Source organism: Erithacus rubecula (assembly GCF_903797595.1).
Source record: "Erithacus rubecula genome assembly, contig: scaffold_215_arrow_ctg1, whole genome shotgun sequence".
Lineage (NCBI taxonomy): Eukaryota > Metazoa > Chordata > Aves > Passeriformes > Muscicapidae > Erithacus > Erithacus rubecula.
Window position 1 is genome coordinate 7,512 of NW_027636100.1, and position 19,170 is coordinate 26,681.

Consider the following 19,170-nt stretch of genomic DNA (forward strand, 5'->3'; position numbering starts at 1 on the left):
TGGTGTGACAAAAACTCTTCTGCTGTTGGCCCTAGGTCTCTCTAAGATGAGGCAAGAGAAGACAGTCTGGGCCCAGAGCATCCAGAGCACTGCTCTTCTCCATTGGTATGGTACATAATTTTGTGGACAAAGCTCGATGGATTGTTTCTGTTCATGAAAATAAAAAATAAGGCTGAACAACATCGCTGGACAGTGGGTAGGACATGTGGGAGCAATACAATTCTTTCAATCATACTTTGTTGGCCACTGCCCATATTTGAGATAAATTTACCAATTTGGCCCAGGTGGATGGGCCACCACTACTTAACCTGGAAAAGAAATCTATTATCATATCTATTTATAAGAAACCATGAATGATCACGATTGGTTCCATCTTGTTAAGACTGTTCTCCAGAATAAGATCAGCAAGGTTAATTCATGCTCCCTCAAGCCAGGCAAAGAGGCTTTATGAAGCAGTGGGATGCTCTGAAAAATTGATACTCCAGCAAACAATAATTTGATCTGCCAGAAGAGAACACAGGCTGCTGGGTGTTGTATTCATGGATATTGGCTAAGGCTTTTGACCACCAGCACTTTCTACGTGCTCTGCAGCAAAGGGAAGTGGACTGCCATGTCACCAGCTTGGTGAGTAAGGTGTGTCAGAGCATACATCTTCACATGAAAACCTCTTCAGAAAACTGACATAACCCAAAACATATACACCATCCCTAGACTAAGATACTTGGCAGACCAAACGGATGCAAAAGCAGGGCTCCTTGAATCCCCTGACCTCCAGATTTGATCAACTGTCAAGGAACGGCAATGCCTAACACCGTGCACATGTGATGCCATCCGCACTCCAGCATGAAGGATGGAGTCTGGGTATCCCAAATTGATGGGACTCATTTCAATATCTAGGCCCGAAGATTGCAAAGACTTGCCCAATGTTTGGATGATAAATTAATGCTGTGGGGGGATTTTTTGTTAGGGTTGGGATTAAATGTGCGAGATTTTATTTTTGTTTGGATTTAGATGTTTATTACTTTTTATTTCTATTCTAGTTTTACCAAAGGTGAGTTTTACAGTACTTTAAGTTAAACAATTTAAAATGAAGACTTTTTTTTACAGGATTTTAAGGATAAATTGCTTAATTAAGAAATGATGCTTAAATTATTTTTACTTTTAACTTAATAACTAACAATTTGTGGCTTGTAATGCAGACTTTTTATTTAACTATGAAATATTACTTAGACTTATGAAGGAAGGCCAAAAGGACAAACTCTTGTTCTAAAAGTTCTACTTGTTTTATATATATATTATTCTATTATAAAACTTTAAAATCTTATTTCCAGCATTTTAAGATTGTTCCTGGAAAAAGAATGCTTAGGTCAAGTATATAGGAAATTATGGATGAGAGCCAGAGGGCATCAAGAAAAGATCCTGTCAATATGGGAGCTTGACCTAAGATTGAACTGCTGGATGGTTCAGTTGGTGACACAACACCAGAATGGGCAGTAGCTACTCCGAAAACTCAGTATTCACAACAGTGTAACTGGAGGAAACAGGAGTTCTGGTTCCCCCAAATTTCCCCTGCCCTAATCATGCAGCGACACATGGGGAGGGGACTGGCTCAGTATCTCATGATGCAGCAGAGATCCACTTGCAGCCCATGGAGGCCCAGAATGCAGCAGGGATTCACCTGCATCCAATGCTGGATCCTGCTCTGCAGTAGATCATTCCCAAAGGAGGCTATGACCAAACAGGAAGCCTGTGATGGAGCAGAATCCTGCAGGACCTGTAGAACCCTGGTGTCCTGATTTAGGACAAATTAAGAGGAAAACTTCTGGAAGGAGGCCCCCCCCCAAAAAATCCAGACCCCCACCACCAGGTTCAGGAAGAATTTCCTCAGAGGAAAAGTGGATAAAACCTATTTATTTAGCAAAAAAAAAAAAAAAAAAAAAAAAAACCACTCCCCAATACAAGAAAAAAACAGCCACAGATGACAAAAGAAACTCTTTCACCAGTCTGAGAGGATGAACAAACTCAGAAAGTCTCTGGCGCCAGGGAGGGCTGAATGCTTATCATGAAAATGCAGACTCCAGGGGCTCCTCGATGTTCCTAGGTCCTGGTACGGAACAGGTTCAGATGGTATTCAGGAAAAGAGAAGAAGGAAAGCAAAGAAAACAGTCCAGAGAAGGAAATTGGGCTGCCTAGCTAAACGAACTAATAAGGAAAAAGCAAATGCAAAGACAGCGAGCCAAGCCAAGCCAGCAAAGTGAAAGCAAAGCCAGTGAGCCTCCCTAAGCCCAGACGATGGTGGAGGAGCACCCGCTAACTAGACAAAACAAACCTTCACTTTCAGAGTCAATTCTGAAAGCACCAAACATAATTCCAGAAATGAACAGCACACACAATTGGGGATACAAAGCATCGTAACGTCACCCCAGGACACCTGGGGAGAGGTGCTCAACTGGAGCAGATTCTTGGTTTTATTAATGTTCACACGAGATTCCTCAGTAGCATCCTTGGTTCCGTTGGGTCCTATGGGGTCAGAGTGGCCCCTTGGTTCTGTTGGGCCCATGATGTCACAATGGCCACTGAGTTCTGTTAGGCCTCATGGTGTCACAATGGTCCCTTGGTTCCGTTAGGTCTCAAGGTATCACAATGTCTCCTTCCCCATGCTGCCATAATGACTATTTTTATCTGTTACTATCCGTGGTGCTACAATGGCACCTTGGTTCTCTTAGGCCCCGGGGTGTACCAATTCCCCTTTGGTTTTTGGGTCCATTGGTGTCACAATGGCATTGTGGTTCCATGAGACTCCATGATGTCAAAATGGCTCCATGATTTTTTTAGGCCCCAAGGTAACACCATGGCCCCTTGCTTCTCTTAGACCTCATGGTGTAACAATGGCCCTTGGTTTCATTAGTTTCCATGTTGTCTACATCACCCCTTGGTTCTCAGAGGCCCCATGGTTCCAGAATGGCCCCTTGGTTCTATGAGGCACCAAAGTGTCACAATGGCCACTTGATTCCATGAGGTTCTATGTGTTTCTAGGTGTTACAAGGGCCCCTTGCTTCTATGAGCCCCCATGTGTCACCATGGCCCCTTGGTTCTGTTAGGCCCCATAGTGTTAATAATTGCCCCTTGGTTCCATGAGCTCCCATGGTGTTCAAAATGGGCCATTGGTTCCATGAGCCTGCTTCGTTTCACAATGGCAATTTGGTTCTGTTTGGGTCCATGTTGTCAAAATGACCAATTTGATCAGACATACCAGATGGTGCCACAACGGACCCATGGTTCTGTGAGGTCCCATGGTGTCACATTGACCCCTTGGTTTTATGAGGCCCATGATGTCAAAATGGCTCCTTAGTTTTGTTAAGTTCCAAGGTGTCACACTGGCACCTTGGTTCTGTATGGCCCCATGGTGTCATCATAGACCATTGTTCCATGAGGCTCCATGATGTCAAAATGGCCGCTTGGTTCCATGAGGTCCCATAGTGACGCAATGGAACCTGGGATCTATGAGACCCCATGGTATCACAATGACCTATTAATACCATGAGATCTCATGTCGTCTCAATGGACCATTGGTTCTATGAGCCTTCACGGTGTCACAATGGCCCTTTGGCTCTGTTAGGCCCCATGGTGTCACAATACACCCTTGGGTCTATTAGGCCCCAGGTGTCACAATGACCCCTTGGTTTTCTGAGGACCTATGGTGTCACAATGGACCCTTGGTTCCATGAAGTCACATGGTGTCACAATGGACCCTCGGTTCTGGTGCACACTATGATGTGATTATGGCCCCTTAGTTCTGTCAGACCCTATGGTGTCAAAAGGACCATTGGTACCATGCAACATAATGGTATCACAACAGCCACTTGGTTCTGTTAGGCCCCATGGTGCTACAACACCACTTTTTTCTCTTAGGACCCATGGTGCCACAATGACTCCTTGGTTCTCATAGGCCCGACGGTGTCATAATTCCCTTTTGGTTTTTGAGGTCCATTGGTGTCACAAGGGCATTTTGGTTTTACAAGGTTCCATGATGTCAAAATGTCCCCTTGTTTCTATTTGTCTGTATGGTGTTCAAATTGGCCCGGTTGGTCTATGAGCTCCCATGGTGTTCAAAATGGCCCTTGGTGCTATGAGGCCCTGTGGTGTCAAAATGGCCCCTTCGTTCCATGAGGCCTGATGTAGTCACAGTGGCCCCTTCGTACTATTAAGCACCATGGCGTCACAAATGACCTTGGTTCCATGAGGTCCCATGTTTTTACAATGGCCCCTTGGTGTAATGAGTTCCCATAGTGTCACAACAGCCCCATCGTTCTGTTAGGCCCGATGGTGTCACAATACACCCTTATGCCATTATGCCATAGGGCATAAAATGGTCCCCTTGGCCCTTTTAGACCCCACAGTGTTCAAAATGGCACCTTGGTGCCATGAGGCCCTACGGTGTCACAACGGCACCGTGGTCCAGTCAGGCTCCATGGTGTCACAATGGTCCCTTGGTTCTGGGAGGCCCCATGATGTCCTAATGGCCCCTTGATTCTGGTGTGCGTGGGTGCGGAGCCGCTTGTGGAGAAATAGCAAAGGGATCAGTCAGACAATCAACGTGATTGATAAAGCATAATCCAACTTTATTGAGAGCATCAGACAGTTTTATAGCCCAAAATAGCATAAATCAGTATGATTCATATTAGTACAGTCTTACTGGTTTATGTACGCCTTCTCTTATATTGGTTATTGCGAGTATGAGATAATCACGCCTACTGAATTTCTAGCCAAAAAGTTTACGTGCTACCTCGTCGCTGCTCGTCTTGGCTGCTACTTCCCTTATTCTTACACTTATTGCTATATAGTATCCGTACCAGGGTTATACCTCGCTTGCTACGTGCTTCCCTGGAAGTTAAGGCCTTGATTGAACAATGGACATATGTATTACTTATCGACTAACTCTGCAGATTATGCTAGCTCTATTGCTTTTGCAAAAGTGTCTTAAAAGCAAACACTGTTGCTCAGCAAAATCTGCTTAAGAGCAAGGCCTAGCTACTACTTAGCAGGAGGTGCTCTCCTGCAACAAGGCCTCAGCCAGCCATATCCACAGTTGTGCCATGGCTTTCTAACCAATTCTCAACAATTCCCCCTCTTTTATTTTGTAGAAGAAAAGCATGATTCATGACAGACTGCTATGCGTGTCATGCTTTTCTGCAAACATTGAAAAATGCAAGGAACAAACATCTAAAAATGCATGCTTTAAATATGGAACCTATAAGTCCCAAAATACAGACTGAAAGTGCATCAGGACATGGGCCAGGAATCAAGTGGGATACCAACCAAGCATGTAGAAAAAGGATTACCTGGTGTTGATAAAGACAGGCATATTGCATCTTGCCCAGTCTTATTTGCCAGGGTAACCCACACATTAGTTTTGGGTTGTGTTGGTATCCTTGCTTCAGTCAGGATGAAGGAAGCAATTAGCATCTCTAAGATTACCATGCCTAGATCTAGGCTGAAGATGCCCTTAGTAACATCATCCCATTGATGTTCTTGTATACAACAGTGACGTGTAATATCTGGGATATCCCGAGAACAGACAGATTTTAGTACTACTGTAGCAGCAAACCACTCTATCTGTTGGATAGCAAACAAGAGATGCCAACATACTAAAAATCAATACCTGTTCTTACAATTTTCAACAACATACCCTACAGTTAAAGAGAAGGTTGCCGGCGATCACGTTGTTCACCTCCTGAGGAAAAATGAGTGTCAATTAATGCCAAAGCCTCTCGCTGCCAATTAGTATGTTGCAGCTTTTCAGTACAAACAAGACACACAGGTTGCCATAAGTGTGTTTGATGTAACCAACACTTTTCCTTACATCTACCACATTTTATCAATACCCATGCACCTCTTACATTTTTTATTACAGCGTAAACATTGTCTCTTTTCCCAGTCCAATTGATCGCAAATAATGAAGATTGGTAAATAGCAAACTCTTCCAAATCAGAAAGAGTTGACCACTCAATGTCCTCTTCAGAAGACTCTCGAGTTTTTGGACAGGGTTGCACTGCCAGATGATCCCTCAGGCCGCTTTCTCTCCTCTTGTTCCTTCTTCCTGGGTCTGAGGTGGAGGAGGTGCAGCTTCCATCATCAGTCACTGACAAATCCATTTGCTGGGTACCACAATGGGTCCTGAGTAATAACAACACGTAACCTCTACCCTACTTATTGTACCTCAGCAGGTCCTTTGCGTCCTAGGTTGCACAGATATAAAAGCCATTCCAAAACAAGCGTCTGATGATCCGCTGTGAGCTGTGTGAGAGCACCCTGAGGTGATCTTTTCCCTGTAAAAGTAATGTCAAGTGGTACATCCTCCACTCTCGAGAAACAGCTCTTCAGAATAATTGTAGCCAATTTTTGTAAAATCCATGTCCAACCCTTCAACTGCCTCTAGATGATTTTGCAGTGGCCAATCAGATGGCCAATGACGCTTAGCAACAATGGTAATGTCAGCACCTGTATCCAATAAGGCTCAAAGTCACCTTTGTTGAGCAGAACGTAATATAGCCTCCACAACAGGTGCTGATCCATTGTAAGAGTAAGTAATACCAAACCTCCTGTAAATCCAAATCCACCAGTTCCTCGCAGTGGTCCTTGGGCCTCCTTAATCAGCTGCTGTTGTGGAATCAGCTGTGCTATGCGGCTTCCTGCAGGAATACTGCTAGGAGGAAAATGTGTAGGAACCAATCATAATTTCACCTGTATAATCCACATAGATAACTCCAGGCTCAACAGTTAGTCCCTGTAAAATAGTTGAAGATCGTCCCAATATAAAGCTCCATAAGATTGTCCATTTAAAATTAAAGGTCCACAAACCCCAGTAGGAACCTTTAAAGGTTTAGAGTCTTTAAGTACAATGTCTATTGCGGTTGCCAAGTCCAGGCCGAGGCTCCCTCTGTGTCTGGCTGAAGTTCACCAGCAGGGAGCAAGGAACCTGTTGCAGTGGCTGGCTGGCGTTTGCAGGCAGGGAACAAGGAGGGCTACTGGAGGTACTTGGGTGACTTGGTACGCAGTTGGTGTCTTCGCGCTGCCCTCAGCTCGTCTGTGGAATGTGAGTTACGCTGACAGATACAGCACCAAACATTTGTAGTTGACAGTCTCTTCGTATGTGGCCATTCCGCCCCATCGAAACACCTCACATTGGACTGAGACTTGTCAGCAGTCTGAAATTTATGTGGCTTTAATGGCTCAAGTGCAGCAACAGCAAAAGCTTGATCCTGAGACTGCCTGCCTTTTAGAGTTAATGTTAAATCCTTAACAGCCTCAACTAACATAGCTTGAGTTCCTTGTGGAATTTACTCATACGATCTAAAATCCACTACAGTCCAATCACCTGATAATGTAGCTATTATCGATCTTACTTGTGCATTGCTATTTTGTATAACACAGTCCTTAAGCTGTGGTCCCTGCATATATTGAGGTACTCCCGCTCTCTCTATTGCAGCAGTAAGCTTGTCCACAAAACTAGAAAATGGCTCCTGTGGACCTTGTCTAATATGCATATAGGATGGTAATTCTCCTCTCTCAGTTCTAACTAAATCATATGCAGCCCTAGCTAATCTCATTGCCTCCTTTACTATATCTGGGCCAAACAATGCTTGGGCGTCTATCCTAGCAAATTGACCTATTCCACAAATCTGTCCATTGTGACTCCCTAAGTGGATCATTGGTGCCCTTTCAATACGTGCAGCTTCTTCACATAAAGCTTGAAAATGAGCCTGCCATAGCATAAACTGTGATTGTGTCATAATTATTGAAAAACATTTTCATGTCCTCTTGTAACAATAGTCCTGAACCCCAATATAATTAAGCACTTGTTTTGTAGGCTCCCGTGTATTCCTGCCTCATTTACTGTACTAGTAATTGCATTAACAACTTCCAATCCAAGGGAGCTATTGTTACCTGCATGCCTTCTGCAGTAGGAGAATATGTAACCGGAAATGTCTGCTGTTTAACTATTGAGTCTCCCTGCAATTTTGCAACAAAATTTTGGTCCCCAGCTGCTATTGCTTCCCCATGATTTTATTCCAATTCTAGCCTCAATTCCTACTTTTATCTTTGCTTTTTCCTCAACTTCTTATCTGAAACTTGCTCAGTTTGCTGTTTCATTATGTCCGTGGGAGAGGCAGAGGGCTCTGCTAAAGAAGGAGACTGAACAGCTGCGTTAGAAACAGATTTTTGTGGCATTGTAAATTGTGACGGAGTTGGTGGATCTGGAAGATTATTTCCTCCATAAACATACATACCAGCTTGTGCAGTTCGCTCTGCAGCAAGAGGTTTACCGTCTAAATGTACTGACGCAACAGCAGCAATTTTTTTTCTCTGCCTGATATGCTTCAAAAGAGTTAAATATAGCCTGCCAAGGCTGAACTAGCCTTTTAGCCATCTTATCTTTCCGAATGATCTCCCAAGCTAAACAATCTCCCAGTTTTTTCCATTCCTCAACTGTAAAAAGCTCCTCAGGAGCAATAAAAAATCCTTTCTCCCTAGCATAGTCTAATAACTTTACTAAGTGCTTCTTATAATCTATTTCCACCTTTCACTTTTCTAAAAAGCATTTAAATAAATTAAAAGCCGCTTGTCCTGTCTGCTTAGCCATAATTCCCCCTTTTTTTAAGTTTTTTTAAACTAATGAAGGGGGCAGCTCAGGAATCAAAACTTGATTTGCGTGCGCACCTTATATTGCAGCCTTTACCACAGTCATGTGAAACGCTGTACGGCAGCGTAATCGGAACAGCAAGCCTCCGGAATGTGGAATACCCAGGCACAGAAACCAGCAGTATGCCAGCATACAGGAATCTTTGCCTTCCAAGCGCTGCAACTTGGAGTTTCCCCACTCGCTTGCCTCCAACGGTGCAGTGGAACGAGCCCTATGGTAGAAGCCCTTAGGGTCGGAAGCCACTTGTTCGGGCGCCACTGCGGAGGTGTGGAGCTGCTTGTGGAGGAATAGCGAGGGGATCAGCCAGCCAATCAACGTGATTGATAAAGCATAATCCAACTTTATTGAGAGCATCAGACAGTTTTATAGCCCAAAATAGCATAAATCAGCATTATTCGTATTAGTACAACCTTATTGGTTTATATACGCCTTCTCTTAATATTGGTTATTGCAAGTGTGAGATAATCACGCCTACTGAATTTCTAGCCAAAAAATATATGTGCTACCTCGCTGCTCGTCTTGGTTGCTACTTCCCTTATTCTTATACTTATTGCTATATAGTATCCGTCCCAGGGTTATACTTCGCTAGCTGTGTGCTTCCCTGGAAATTAAGGCCTTGATTGAACAATGGACATATGTATTATTTATCGACTAACTCTGCAGATTATGCTAGCTCTATTGCTTTTGCAAAAGTCTCTTAAAAGCAAACACTGCTGCTCAGCAAAATCTGATTAAGAGCAAGGCCTAGCTACTACTTAGGCAGAGGTGCTCTCCTCCAACAAGGCCTCAGCCGAGCCATATCCACAGTTGTGTCTATGGCTTTCTAGCAAATTCTCAACAGATGATGATGAATTTTACAACTCCAGAGGCCTCTTCTTTCTTGACCTCTTCAGTTCAGGATTTCAGCAACAAACACTGCTTAACATTTTTTCAAAGAAGGCAAACAAGAAAAGCCCCTGGGAATAATTAAGATTTTCAATTATTTTGTGTTTAGTTATTCAGATTTCAGAAGTGTATTCAAAGTTAATAAAATTTGTTGAAATGATGGAGAGAGAACTGTTTTGTATTGTTGTCTTTTCCTGTTTCTACATTGATATCAACAATATCCAGTTGATATTGACCCCCAGCACTTTCCAGTGCAGTCTGAATAAATATGAAAATCAAGATCCTTGAAGAATGACCATCAATAACACTTTGTCCCTACTCCTTTTCCATCATTTCCCTCATCCAAGCCCTGGAAGTCCTATGGATCAGGAATGGTGTGACCAGCAGGACCAGGACAGTCATTCTTCCCCTGTGCTCAGTACTTGTGAGGCTGCAGTTTGAGTGCTGTGTCCAGTTCTGGGCCCTCCAATTTAGGGGGGGCTAGACCATGTCCAGAGAAGAGCAACAAGACTGATGAGGGGTGTGGAACACAAGTCCTGTGAGAAGTAGCTGAGGGAGCTGGGGGATGTTTATCCTGGAGAAGATGAGGCTCAGGTGAGACCTCATCACTCTCTACAACTCCCTGGCAGGAGGGTGCAGACTGGTAAATGTGAGGCTCTTCTGTCAGGGAACAGTGAAAGGACAAAACAACACTGTCATAAGATGCACCTGGATAGTTTTAGGGTGGACATTAGGAAATATCTTGAATAAAAGTGTGATTGGGCATTGGAATGGGCTGCCCAGGGATGTGGATGAGTCACTGTCCTTGGAAGTGTTTCAGCATAGACTGAATTGGCAATGACTGCCATGGTCGGGTGACAAGCTGGTGTTGGGTCAAAGGTTGGACTTGATGTTCTCCAAGGTCTTTTCCAGCCTGGGTGATTCTGTGATGATTGTGACACTGCAGGGCCCTGGGGAAGCAAGGGGCCACTGTGATACTGCAGGGCCTCATGGAACTGAGAGAAACCATGGTGACACTGTGTATGACATAGGACCGCAGAGCCAAGGTGCCAGTGTGACACTGTGGGGCTACATGGAAGCAAGGAGTCCATTGTGACACTCTGGGTCCTCATGGAACCACAGAGGCCACTGTGACACTGCAGGGCCTTGTGGAACCAAGGGGACATTGTGACACTGTGGAACCAAGGAGACACTTGTGAGAGCCTGGGCCCAATGGAATCAAGGGGACATTGTTCCACTGCAAGGACTCTTGGAACTGAGGGAACAATTGTGACACTGTAGTGCCCCATGGAACCAAGGGACCCTCATGACACTGCAGGGTCTTTTGGAACCAGGGCTCCATTGTGACACTGCAGCACCAAGGAATTCATGGTGGCACTCGGAGGCCTCATGGAACCAAGAGGCCACTGTGACACTGCAGGGCCTTGTGGGACCATGCAGAGCATTGTGACAGAGAAGGACCTCATGTAATTGTGACACTGCAGAGGCCCATGGAAGCATGGGGGCAGTGTTGCTTCCAGGGACTCCTGGAATTAAGGAAACATGTTTGACACCATGATGCCCCTTGGGACCAAAAGGCCATTGTGACACTGCAGGGCCCAAGGATCAAAGGAACTTTGTGACACCAAAGGGTCCTATGGAACCGAAGGCACATTGTGATACTGGGAGTCCTCATGGAATCATGGAGATCATTGTGAAACTGGGAAGACTTCATGGAATATTGGTGAACCCCAGCTGACTGGTAGTGTTGATTAGCTGTATGGTAGGAGATTTGTGCACAGGTATCTGGAAAGGCTGGATCCAGGGACTAAATCCATCAATGTGAGGTTTGACAAGTCCAAGTGCCTGGTACTGAACTTTTACAAAAAAAACCCCTGCAGAGCTACAGGAGTGGGACGGAGTGCCTGGACAGGAGCTCTGCTGTCTCACAATGGACCCTTTGTTCCGCGAGTTACCAGTATCACAGTTGACTCCTTGGATCCATGAGGCCATACTATTAGCAAATCTCCAAAGTGTCAGAAAGTGACTCCTTAACACTAATTTGGTGTTATAGAGGGCATCATTTATTCAGGCCTGAGATCCAACAGGGGATAACACCTAACCAACATGGATATGTGATTCTAAAAGTGTGTTTCCCATATGAAGTTGCTACCTGTGACTTACAACTTACCCATTTCCATAAACTCCACCCCAAATTCCCAGTTTCTATCCTCACTTTTTCTATCACTGCACCCTTAAGGCAGAGGTCGTCTTCTGGTTTTCAAATCATCTCTGCTGGGAAAGAAGTCTTTCAATGCACTGCTCCTCTGCTTAAAGTTTACAGGCACAGCAAAATTGAATGATCCTTTTGGTATCAAGCCCAAGGCTTTGTGTGTCCAGGTAGAGGCAGGAAGAACTCAGAGCTGTCAGCAAAGGAAGGGGACAGTGAGGTGGGGCAGCCGGGGGATGATGACAGCCTGCAGGGACAGAGGGCAGGGCATGGACACCGTAGGACAGCCTGGGCTGCACAGGGCACAGGGATGGGCAGCAGCTGAAAGGCCCTGCCAGAGCCAACTGCTGCAGCACTTGGGCCATGGCTGCTGACCCTGGGCCTGTGGCCAGCAGGGGACAAGTGAGCCTTGCTGTGCTGGGGCCTCATTGCTTCCTTGTCTCTGCTCAGCAGCCTGGCAGGGGCCGCCCCATGGTCCTGCCGTTGGTATTGCACATCCCCAGAGCCCAGTGCCCTGGGAAGAGCCCTGAGCAATGAGGGAGGGACACGATGTGCCTTGCCAGGGGCTGGGGCTCACCCCTTGGCCCTTTGCATCCCTGAAACACATCCAGATTTGCTCAGCTTCTAAACTACATTTCCTTAGCTTGTTGTCACCTCTCATCATTACTTTAAGTGTTAGGCTCTAACTGGAATCTGGGGACAGTTCCACAGTCGTGTCCCTCAGTGGGATCCATTAAAACTTCAAGAAACTTTGGATTTTACTCTGACTTTGAGTTCTTGAGAAATTTTTTGAACACTCTCTCAGGGACTGAGTTTGATGTAAACAACACCAAAGCCCTGAGGGGGTCATAAAACTTTTTGTGCTGTCTGTGCTGCTGAGCTGGGCTGGACTTCTGGCACAGTGGGAGCTCCAGGCCACCAAGAAAAGCTTCAAAAAGTCAATTCTGCTGTTAAGCAGTTTCTCTCCCAGCCCAGCAGGGCTGAGGGCACTGCTTACAGGCTCTGAGGGGACAGGAGCCAGGCACAGACAGGCTAAAGGCAATCAGGAGTGGGAAGACATTGAGCTGAGACTTCACTTGGGGAAACATCTTCACAGCCCTCAACATGGTGAGTCTGTGGGTGCAAGGCAATGTCCCCTGTGCTTCTGGTGGGACCTCCTGGACCCAGCAGAGCCCACAGCCTGGGGGATGTGTCAGGTGAACTCTCACAGTTCCTCTGAGGGAAAAGACAAAGAGGAGGAGGATGTGCTGGAGAGCAGGGCTACCATGGGCACCGTCAGAGAGACATGGCATGATGGCTCTTGCTACCAGGGACAGCTGCAGGACTGAAGCTGGGGCTGCAGCCAGAGCTGCCCAGGGCTGTCCTGCAGAGCAGCTCCTGCAGCCCTCAGGGCTCTTGGCCAGCCCAGGGCATGTGCCACCTGCCAGGGGCAGCTCTCAGCCTGCCTGGCAGCTGCCCATGCACTTTGGGGAGAAGTTGGAGGAGGAAGGAGCCACCCCCATCAGGACAGATTCCTCCTGCTGTGCAGATGGTGCTGCATGGCCAGGGTTGCTCTCAGCTTTCTCCTCAAGGCAAGGGAAAGGGGCTGTCAGGTGTGTTGGTGTCACTGAGACTCCTGCACTGTCCCACTGGGCATCAGCAGATCTGCCTCACATCTCCATCACAAAGTGCCTCCTCACCCTCCTCTGCCTACAGACAGCAGCAGCAGCACCTTGGCTTGCAGCATCACAGTTTGTGTGAGCTGCCCTTAAGGCCCTACTGGCAGGGAGATGCCCCTGGGCAGTGCCCTGTACGGGGAGGTGTCTGCAGGGCAAAGCTGAGCCCCCAGGGCTGTGGTGAGTTCTTGGAGCACTGGCAGGGACAAGGCCTGGACAGAGAGAAAAAGCTTGCAATAGGCACAGCTCCAGGCAACAGAAAGCCACATCAGTGCTGGATACCCTGACTCTCCTGGTGCCTAGGACAGAGAGAAGGGTTCAAAGAAACTGTCTGTGAAACTGGACCCTTCAAAGAGTTCTACTTATTTTTCCAGCACCTTTTCAGTGCAGTCACACTGAAATAGAGAGAGGTTTAATGACCGAGTGCCAGCTGTGTGGGACCAACAAGTGTGACTGCCCTGGGAGTGGCAGCACTGTATTCCCTCTGGGCTCCCCATTGTTCAGGCTGAGTTCGATGCTGAAAGAGGATTTCTGCCCCTTCAGTTAAAGAGACAATATTTTAACCACAAAACGCCAAACTAAAAAAAAATTAAAAAAAAAAAAAAAAGAAGTGATATTTCTTCAAATAAAGAGAATAATTTTTGAGTACATTAGTAAGAAAAAAAACATAGCATTGACACAAGAAAATTTGTCCCAGTGTATCAATGTCTTCTTTCAACAGTCCAAAATGCCCAGAGTGAAGAAATGTCCAACAGCAGCTCCATCAGCCACTTCCTCCTGCTGCCATTGGCAGACACACGGCAGCTGCAGCTCCTGCACTTCTGCCTCTTCCTGGGCATCTCCCTGGCTGCCCTCCTGGCCAACGGCCTCATCATCAGCGCCGTAGCCTGCGGCCACCACCTGCACACCCACATGTTCTTCTTCCTGCTCAACCTGGCCCTCACTGACCTGGGCTGCATCTGCACCACTGTGCCCAAAGCCATGCACAATTCCCTCTGGGACACCAGGAACATCTCCTACTCTGGATGTGCTACTCAGCTCTTTTTCTTTGTGTTTTTCGTTTCAGCAGAGCTTTCCCTCCTGACCATCATGTGCTACGACCACTATGTGTCCATCTGCAAACCCCTGCACTACGGGACCCTCCTGGGCAGCAGAGCTTGTGCCCACATGGCAGCAGCTGCCTGGGCCAGTGCCTTTCTCAATGCTCTGATGCACACAGCCAATACATTTTCCCTGCCCCTGTGCCATGGCAATGCCCTGGGCCAGTTCTTCTGTGAAATCCCACACATCCTCAAGCTCTCCTGCTCCAAATCCTACCTCAGGGAAATTTGGCTTCTTGCTGTTAGTGTCTGTTTAGGATTTGGTTGTTTTGTGTTCATTGTTTTCTCCTATGTGCAGATCTTCAGGGCTGTGCTGAGGATCCCCTCTGAGCAGGAATGGCACAAAGCCTTTTCCACCCACCTCCCTCATCTGGTTGTGATCTCCCTGTTCCTCAGCACTGCAATGTTTGCCAACCTAAAGCCCCCCTCCATCTCCTCCCAATCCCTCGATCTGGCCCTGTCAGTTCTGTATTCTGTGGTTCCTCCAGGCCTGAACCCCCTCATCTACAGCCTGAGGAACCAGGAGCTCAAGGCTGCAGTGTGGTCACTGATGACTGGATGGATGACTGATGACTGAAACTGGATGTTTTCAGGAACATTAAACTGCTTGCCAATCTTAAAAATTACTTGTAATAAAAGTAATATTTGATAGTTCTCATTGGTTAAATTTTGGATAAACTTTTTCTGTTTGTCTTCTTTAATAATGTCCACAAAGAAAAATGTTTACTTGTGTCATCTCTCATTTTATTTGTCTCCCTCTTTGCTGTGGCTGCAGACTGTCTTAATGAGAGTCTATTATGCTGGTTGGCTTTAAATGAATTAAGGATGTCCCAGCAAAGTTTTGTCCAGAGATGACCCTTTTGTTCCCTTCCCTGGAGCTGCAGCAGCAACGTCTGTGTGCAGAGCTGGGGCAGATCAGTGCTGGCACAGCAGCTGTGCCCAGCAGCAGCAGCACTTTATGTTGCCAGTGCTGCCCCCGTGCCACTGCCCTGCTGCCCTCCTGCCCCTCGTGTTGCTGCAGGGCCTGAGTGCTCTCGAGGCCAGGCACAGCCCTGGGGGTGGCAGTGCCAGGGCTGCAGCAGGGACAGGCCATGGGCACTGCTGGGGCAGCACTGACGCCTCAGGGCAGGGCCTGGGGGCTCCAGGCTCCTTGGTCAGGCTCTCTCCACAACACTTGGCCAGGCCAGTGCTGAGCTGACAAAACCCCCATGAGCAGCCCCAGGCTGGCCATGGGCAGGCTGGGGCAAAACAGCATGGCTGGTGCTCTGCAAGAGCCCTGCAAGGGGGAGATCCTGGCAAGGAACAGCAGAGCAGGGGCTGATCCATCCCCACTGCGCTGGACAGACCAGGGCAGTGTCACAGAGCGTCCTCATGCACCTGCCAACAACATTCCCCCTCTGCAGCCCTGGCCTCTCCCCCAGCTCACACAGGTGCCGCATCCTTGCAGGCACAGACACGGCAGCACTGGCTCAGGAGCCCCTGTTTACATTGCACAGAGCAGGTGTCAGCACCCCCATGGTGCTGCTGTGGGGAGATGGAGCTGAGTGAGCACAAATGCCATCAGTCCCTAGGGCCAGCAAGGGCTGGGGGACGGCAGGGAAACCACTCAGGTGTGTCGTGGCCTCTGCAGTCAGGCAGAAAATTTATTCCATGAGCTGTGAGTTTCCAGTCCCACTGCAGATATTGTTTCTCAGAGCCACAGCTGCCTTGTAGCCACCCCCACACAGCCCTGAGCATTTCCTTTGATTCACCTTTGCTTTCTTTCTTCTTTCCTGATCCACATTTCTGCCTCTTGCCCATCTGTGTGCCCTCCCCTACAAACAGCCCATCCCGATTTTCCCATTTTTCTCCGGCCCCACTTCCTATTTCAGTTCCTGAGCTGGCACCATGGGAACATCCCTTGGCAAGCAGGATCATCCTACAAGTGCTTCAGGAATTGTCTACAGGCTCCTGCAGTACCTCACGCTGCTCCCTTGCCAGAGGCACTACAGGCCAGGGGGGCACATCTGGGCTGCTGTGTCTGGGTGTGGGGCTCCCTGTTGTGGGCAGTGAGGAGAGGCTGGAGAGCCTCTGCAGGACTGACAGAATGGGCTCTGGGGCTGTGTGAAGAAGCTGAGGGACCTGGGCAGCTGGACCTTGTGAAGAGGAGGCCCAGGGCTCATCCTGCAACTGCTGCAGGGGTGGTTTCAGAGAAATACTGAATCAGCCAGGCTGGAAAAAAACCTAGGAAATCATCAAGTCCAATCTGTGCCTTGACACCACCTTGTTCTGCTGAGCCTTCTCCAGGATAAGTCACCCCAGCTCCCTCAGCCACTCCTTTCATCACTTGTGTTCCAGATCCCTCATCAGCCTTTTTGCCCTACTCTGGACACGCTCCAGCCCCTCCATGTCCTTCCTAAATTGGGGGCCCAGAACTGGACACAGCACTCGACGTGCTTCCCAGCCAGTGCTGAATACAGGTGAAGAATCACTGCCCTGGTCATGCTGGTCACACCATTCCTAATCCAGGCCAGGTTTCATTGGCCTTCTTGGCCACCTGGGCACACTGCTGGCTCATGTCCAGCCTGCTGTCCACCAGTGCCCCAGGTCCCTTTCTGCCTGGCCACTGTCCAGCCACTCTGTCCCCAGCCTCTATCACTGCACAGTGATTTGTGCCCAAAATGCGGGACCTGGGTAACACGGTCAGGCTGACAGGCTTGGATTTCCCCAGATTCTCCTTCCAGCCTTTTTTGGGGATTTGCACCTCCAATCTTTTGTAACCTCCCTGGTGAGGCAGGACTGATGAGAAACGATGGAGAACACCTCCCTGCAGTTCCCTCATCCCCCTAGTATAAATCTCAAGTGCCCCATAGAGACCTGAGAGTATCCGAGTGGTTCAGTAGGTCAGCAACTGCTTCCTCTTGAATTATAGGGGTCTGTTCTACTCCCCGTCCCCATCTATCAGATCAGCAGAACATTTGTCCTGAGGACAACCTGCTTTGTTTTTGAAAATATGATAAGGAATAGGTTGTCCTTACCTCTCCTATTGCCATTAATGTACTTATGTTATGGGCTGATGTTTGGACTGGCTCCTCTCCTTGCTTCCCCCGTGCAGCTGCCGGTCCCTCCCTCGGATGGTTTTATCTAGGCTGGTGTTTTCCGGCTCTCTCTCTCTTGCTGCGCTTCGGTTGTGGGCTGTGTCTTGCTCTCTGCCGTCTGCTCAGCTGTGACCCCCTCCCCTGGCTTCTTTGGCCGTTTTTTCCCTTTTCCCCCAGCTGTTTTGTCTGTGCCCCGTGTTGGCTTGTCTTGGGTTCGCTTTTGCTTGTCTTGGGCTCGCTTTAGCTTGTCTTGGGCTTGCTTTGGGCCTGCTCCCGGCTGCCCCTCCCCCTCTCTCCCTTCTCCCTGCTCCAGGGATTTGCACCGACTCCGGAGGACAAGGATCTGGACTTCGGGGGCCGCTGCTGGAGGTCGGCTTGGGAGGCTCTGCCACTCTCCCCGGCGAGGACCGGCTGGGTTCGTCTCATCTGGGTTTGGGTTGGGGGAGTGTTTCTTTTGTATTTTTGTTAATAAAAAGTTTTTTCCATTTTCACCACAAGAACAATTCTTTCTGAGCTCATTGAAGGAAGGAATTGTAAAAAAGAAAAGGTGGGGGGGGGGGCCCTTTGGAGCTCTTTTTTTCCCCAAATTTGTCCTAAACTTGGACATACTTTTTGGTGGCCCGTACGGGGAACTCACGACCTTCAGATTATCAGCACCAGAAAAAAGTGGAAAAAACTTTTATCTAATACTATGTTGGTTTCAGCTGTCGGCATGGCTAAGTTTCTTAAATCCATAATGTCTTTCGTGGTGGGGACCTGTTTGTATGTCGGCTCGTTAGGTTTCTTTGATGTTTTGATGCCTTTGTGGTCAATGGGTCTGTTTACTCATCCGGAGATAGCTCCGGTGTTGTCTTTGATGCGTAGTTTTTGTATGAAAGGAATATTGACGAAAATGCTCATCGGGCTAGGCTTGGTTGCAATGGCTTACAGGAGATTTATGAGAATGTTGGAATCTGCTTCAGGAATGTATAAATCATGGTTTGTGTTATTTATTAGAGGAGAAGCAGGCAAAGAAGATTTCCTGCCTTTATTTCCTTTCCTCTCCTCTGAATCGGTTACATCTTTATTAGAAAACATTCAGATCTCCCTGATCTCCTTGAGTATTAAGGAAATCATCTTTATGGTAATTAATTTAGTAAGTCTTTGTTGCACCATTTACAGTCTATATAGAATGAAGGCTGAGATTTCTAAAGGGGCTGGGAAGACTCCTGATTTAGGAGTCAAGCTCGGCAGGAGGAATCTTGAGTGGAATGGCAAATGGGAGAAAATGGGCCAGATTTTAAAGGAATTTTCTGACCCCATAATCTGGGAATTCCCAACTGAAAAGATTCAGGATCCAATCGAGGTTGCAAGCTACTTAAAAGGGAAGTGCCAGGATGGTTCTAAAGAGAAAAGGATTATTACAGTGAGCTGGGCCCTAGCACATGCATATCGCACCCTGCTAGGCACTATAGAGCAGGAGACAGAGGAGAGGGAACAGGGAGATAAATTGTCTCCTATCCCAGTTACGCAGGTTGTTGCCAACACCCTAGGCCGAAAC

At 47.5% G+C, this 19,170-nt stretch overlaps 1 protein-coding gene across 1 annotated transcript; it reads left to right on the top strand.

Annotated features, from left to right (window-relative positions):
- Window positions 1–12,822: 12,822 nt before the first annotated feature.
- Window positions 12,823–15,338, top strand: LOC306815761 (olfactory receptor 14C36-like; the record flags this gene model as incomplete). Its single annotated transcript, XM_079332306.1, has 3 exons — window positions 12,823–12,905; window positions 14,175–15,012; window positions 15,329–15,338. The coding sequence occupies exons 2-3, from the start codon at window positions 14,198–14,200 to the stop codon at window positions 15,336–15,338; spliced, it is 825 nt and encodes a 274-aa protein (XP_079188432.1). The 5' UTR covers window positions 12,823–12,905; window positions 14,175–14,197.
- Between the last annotated feature and the right edge of the window lie 3,832 nt (window positions 15,339–19,170).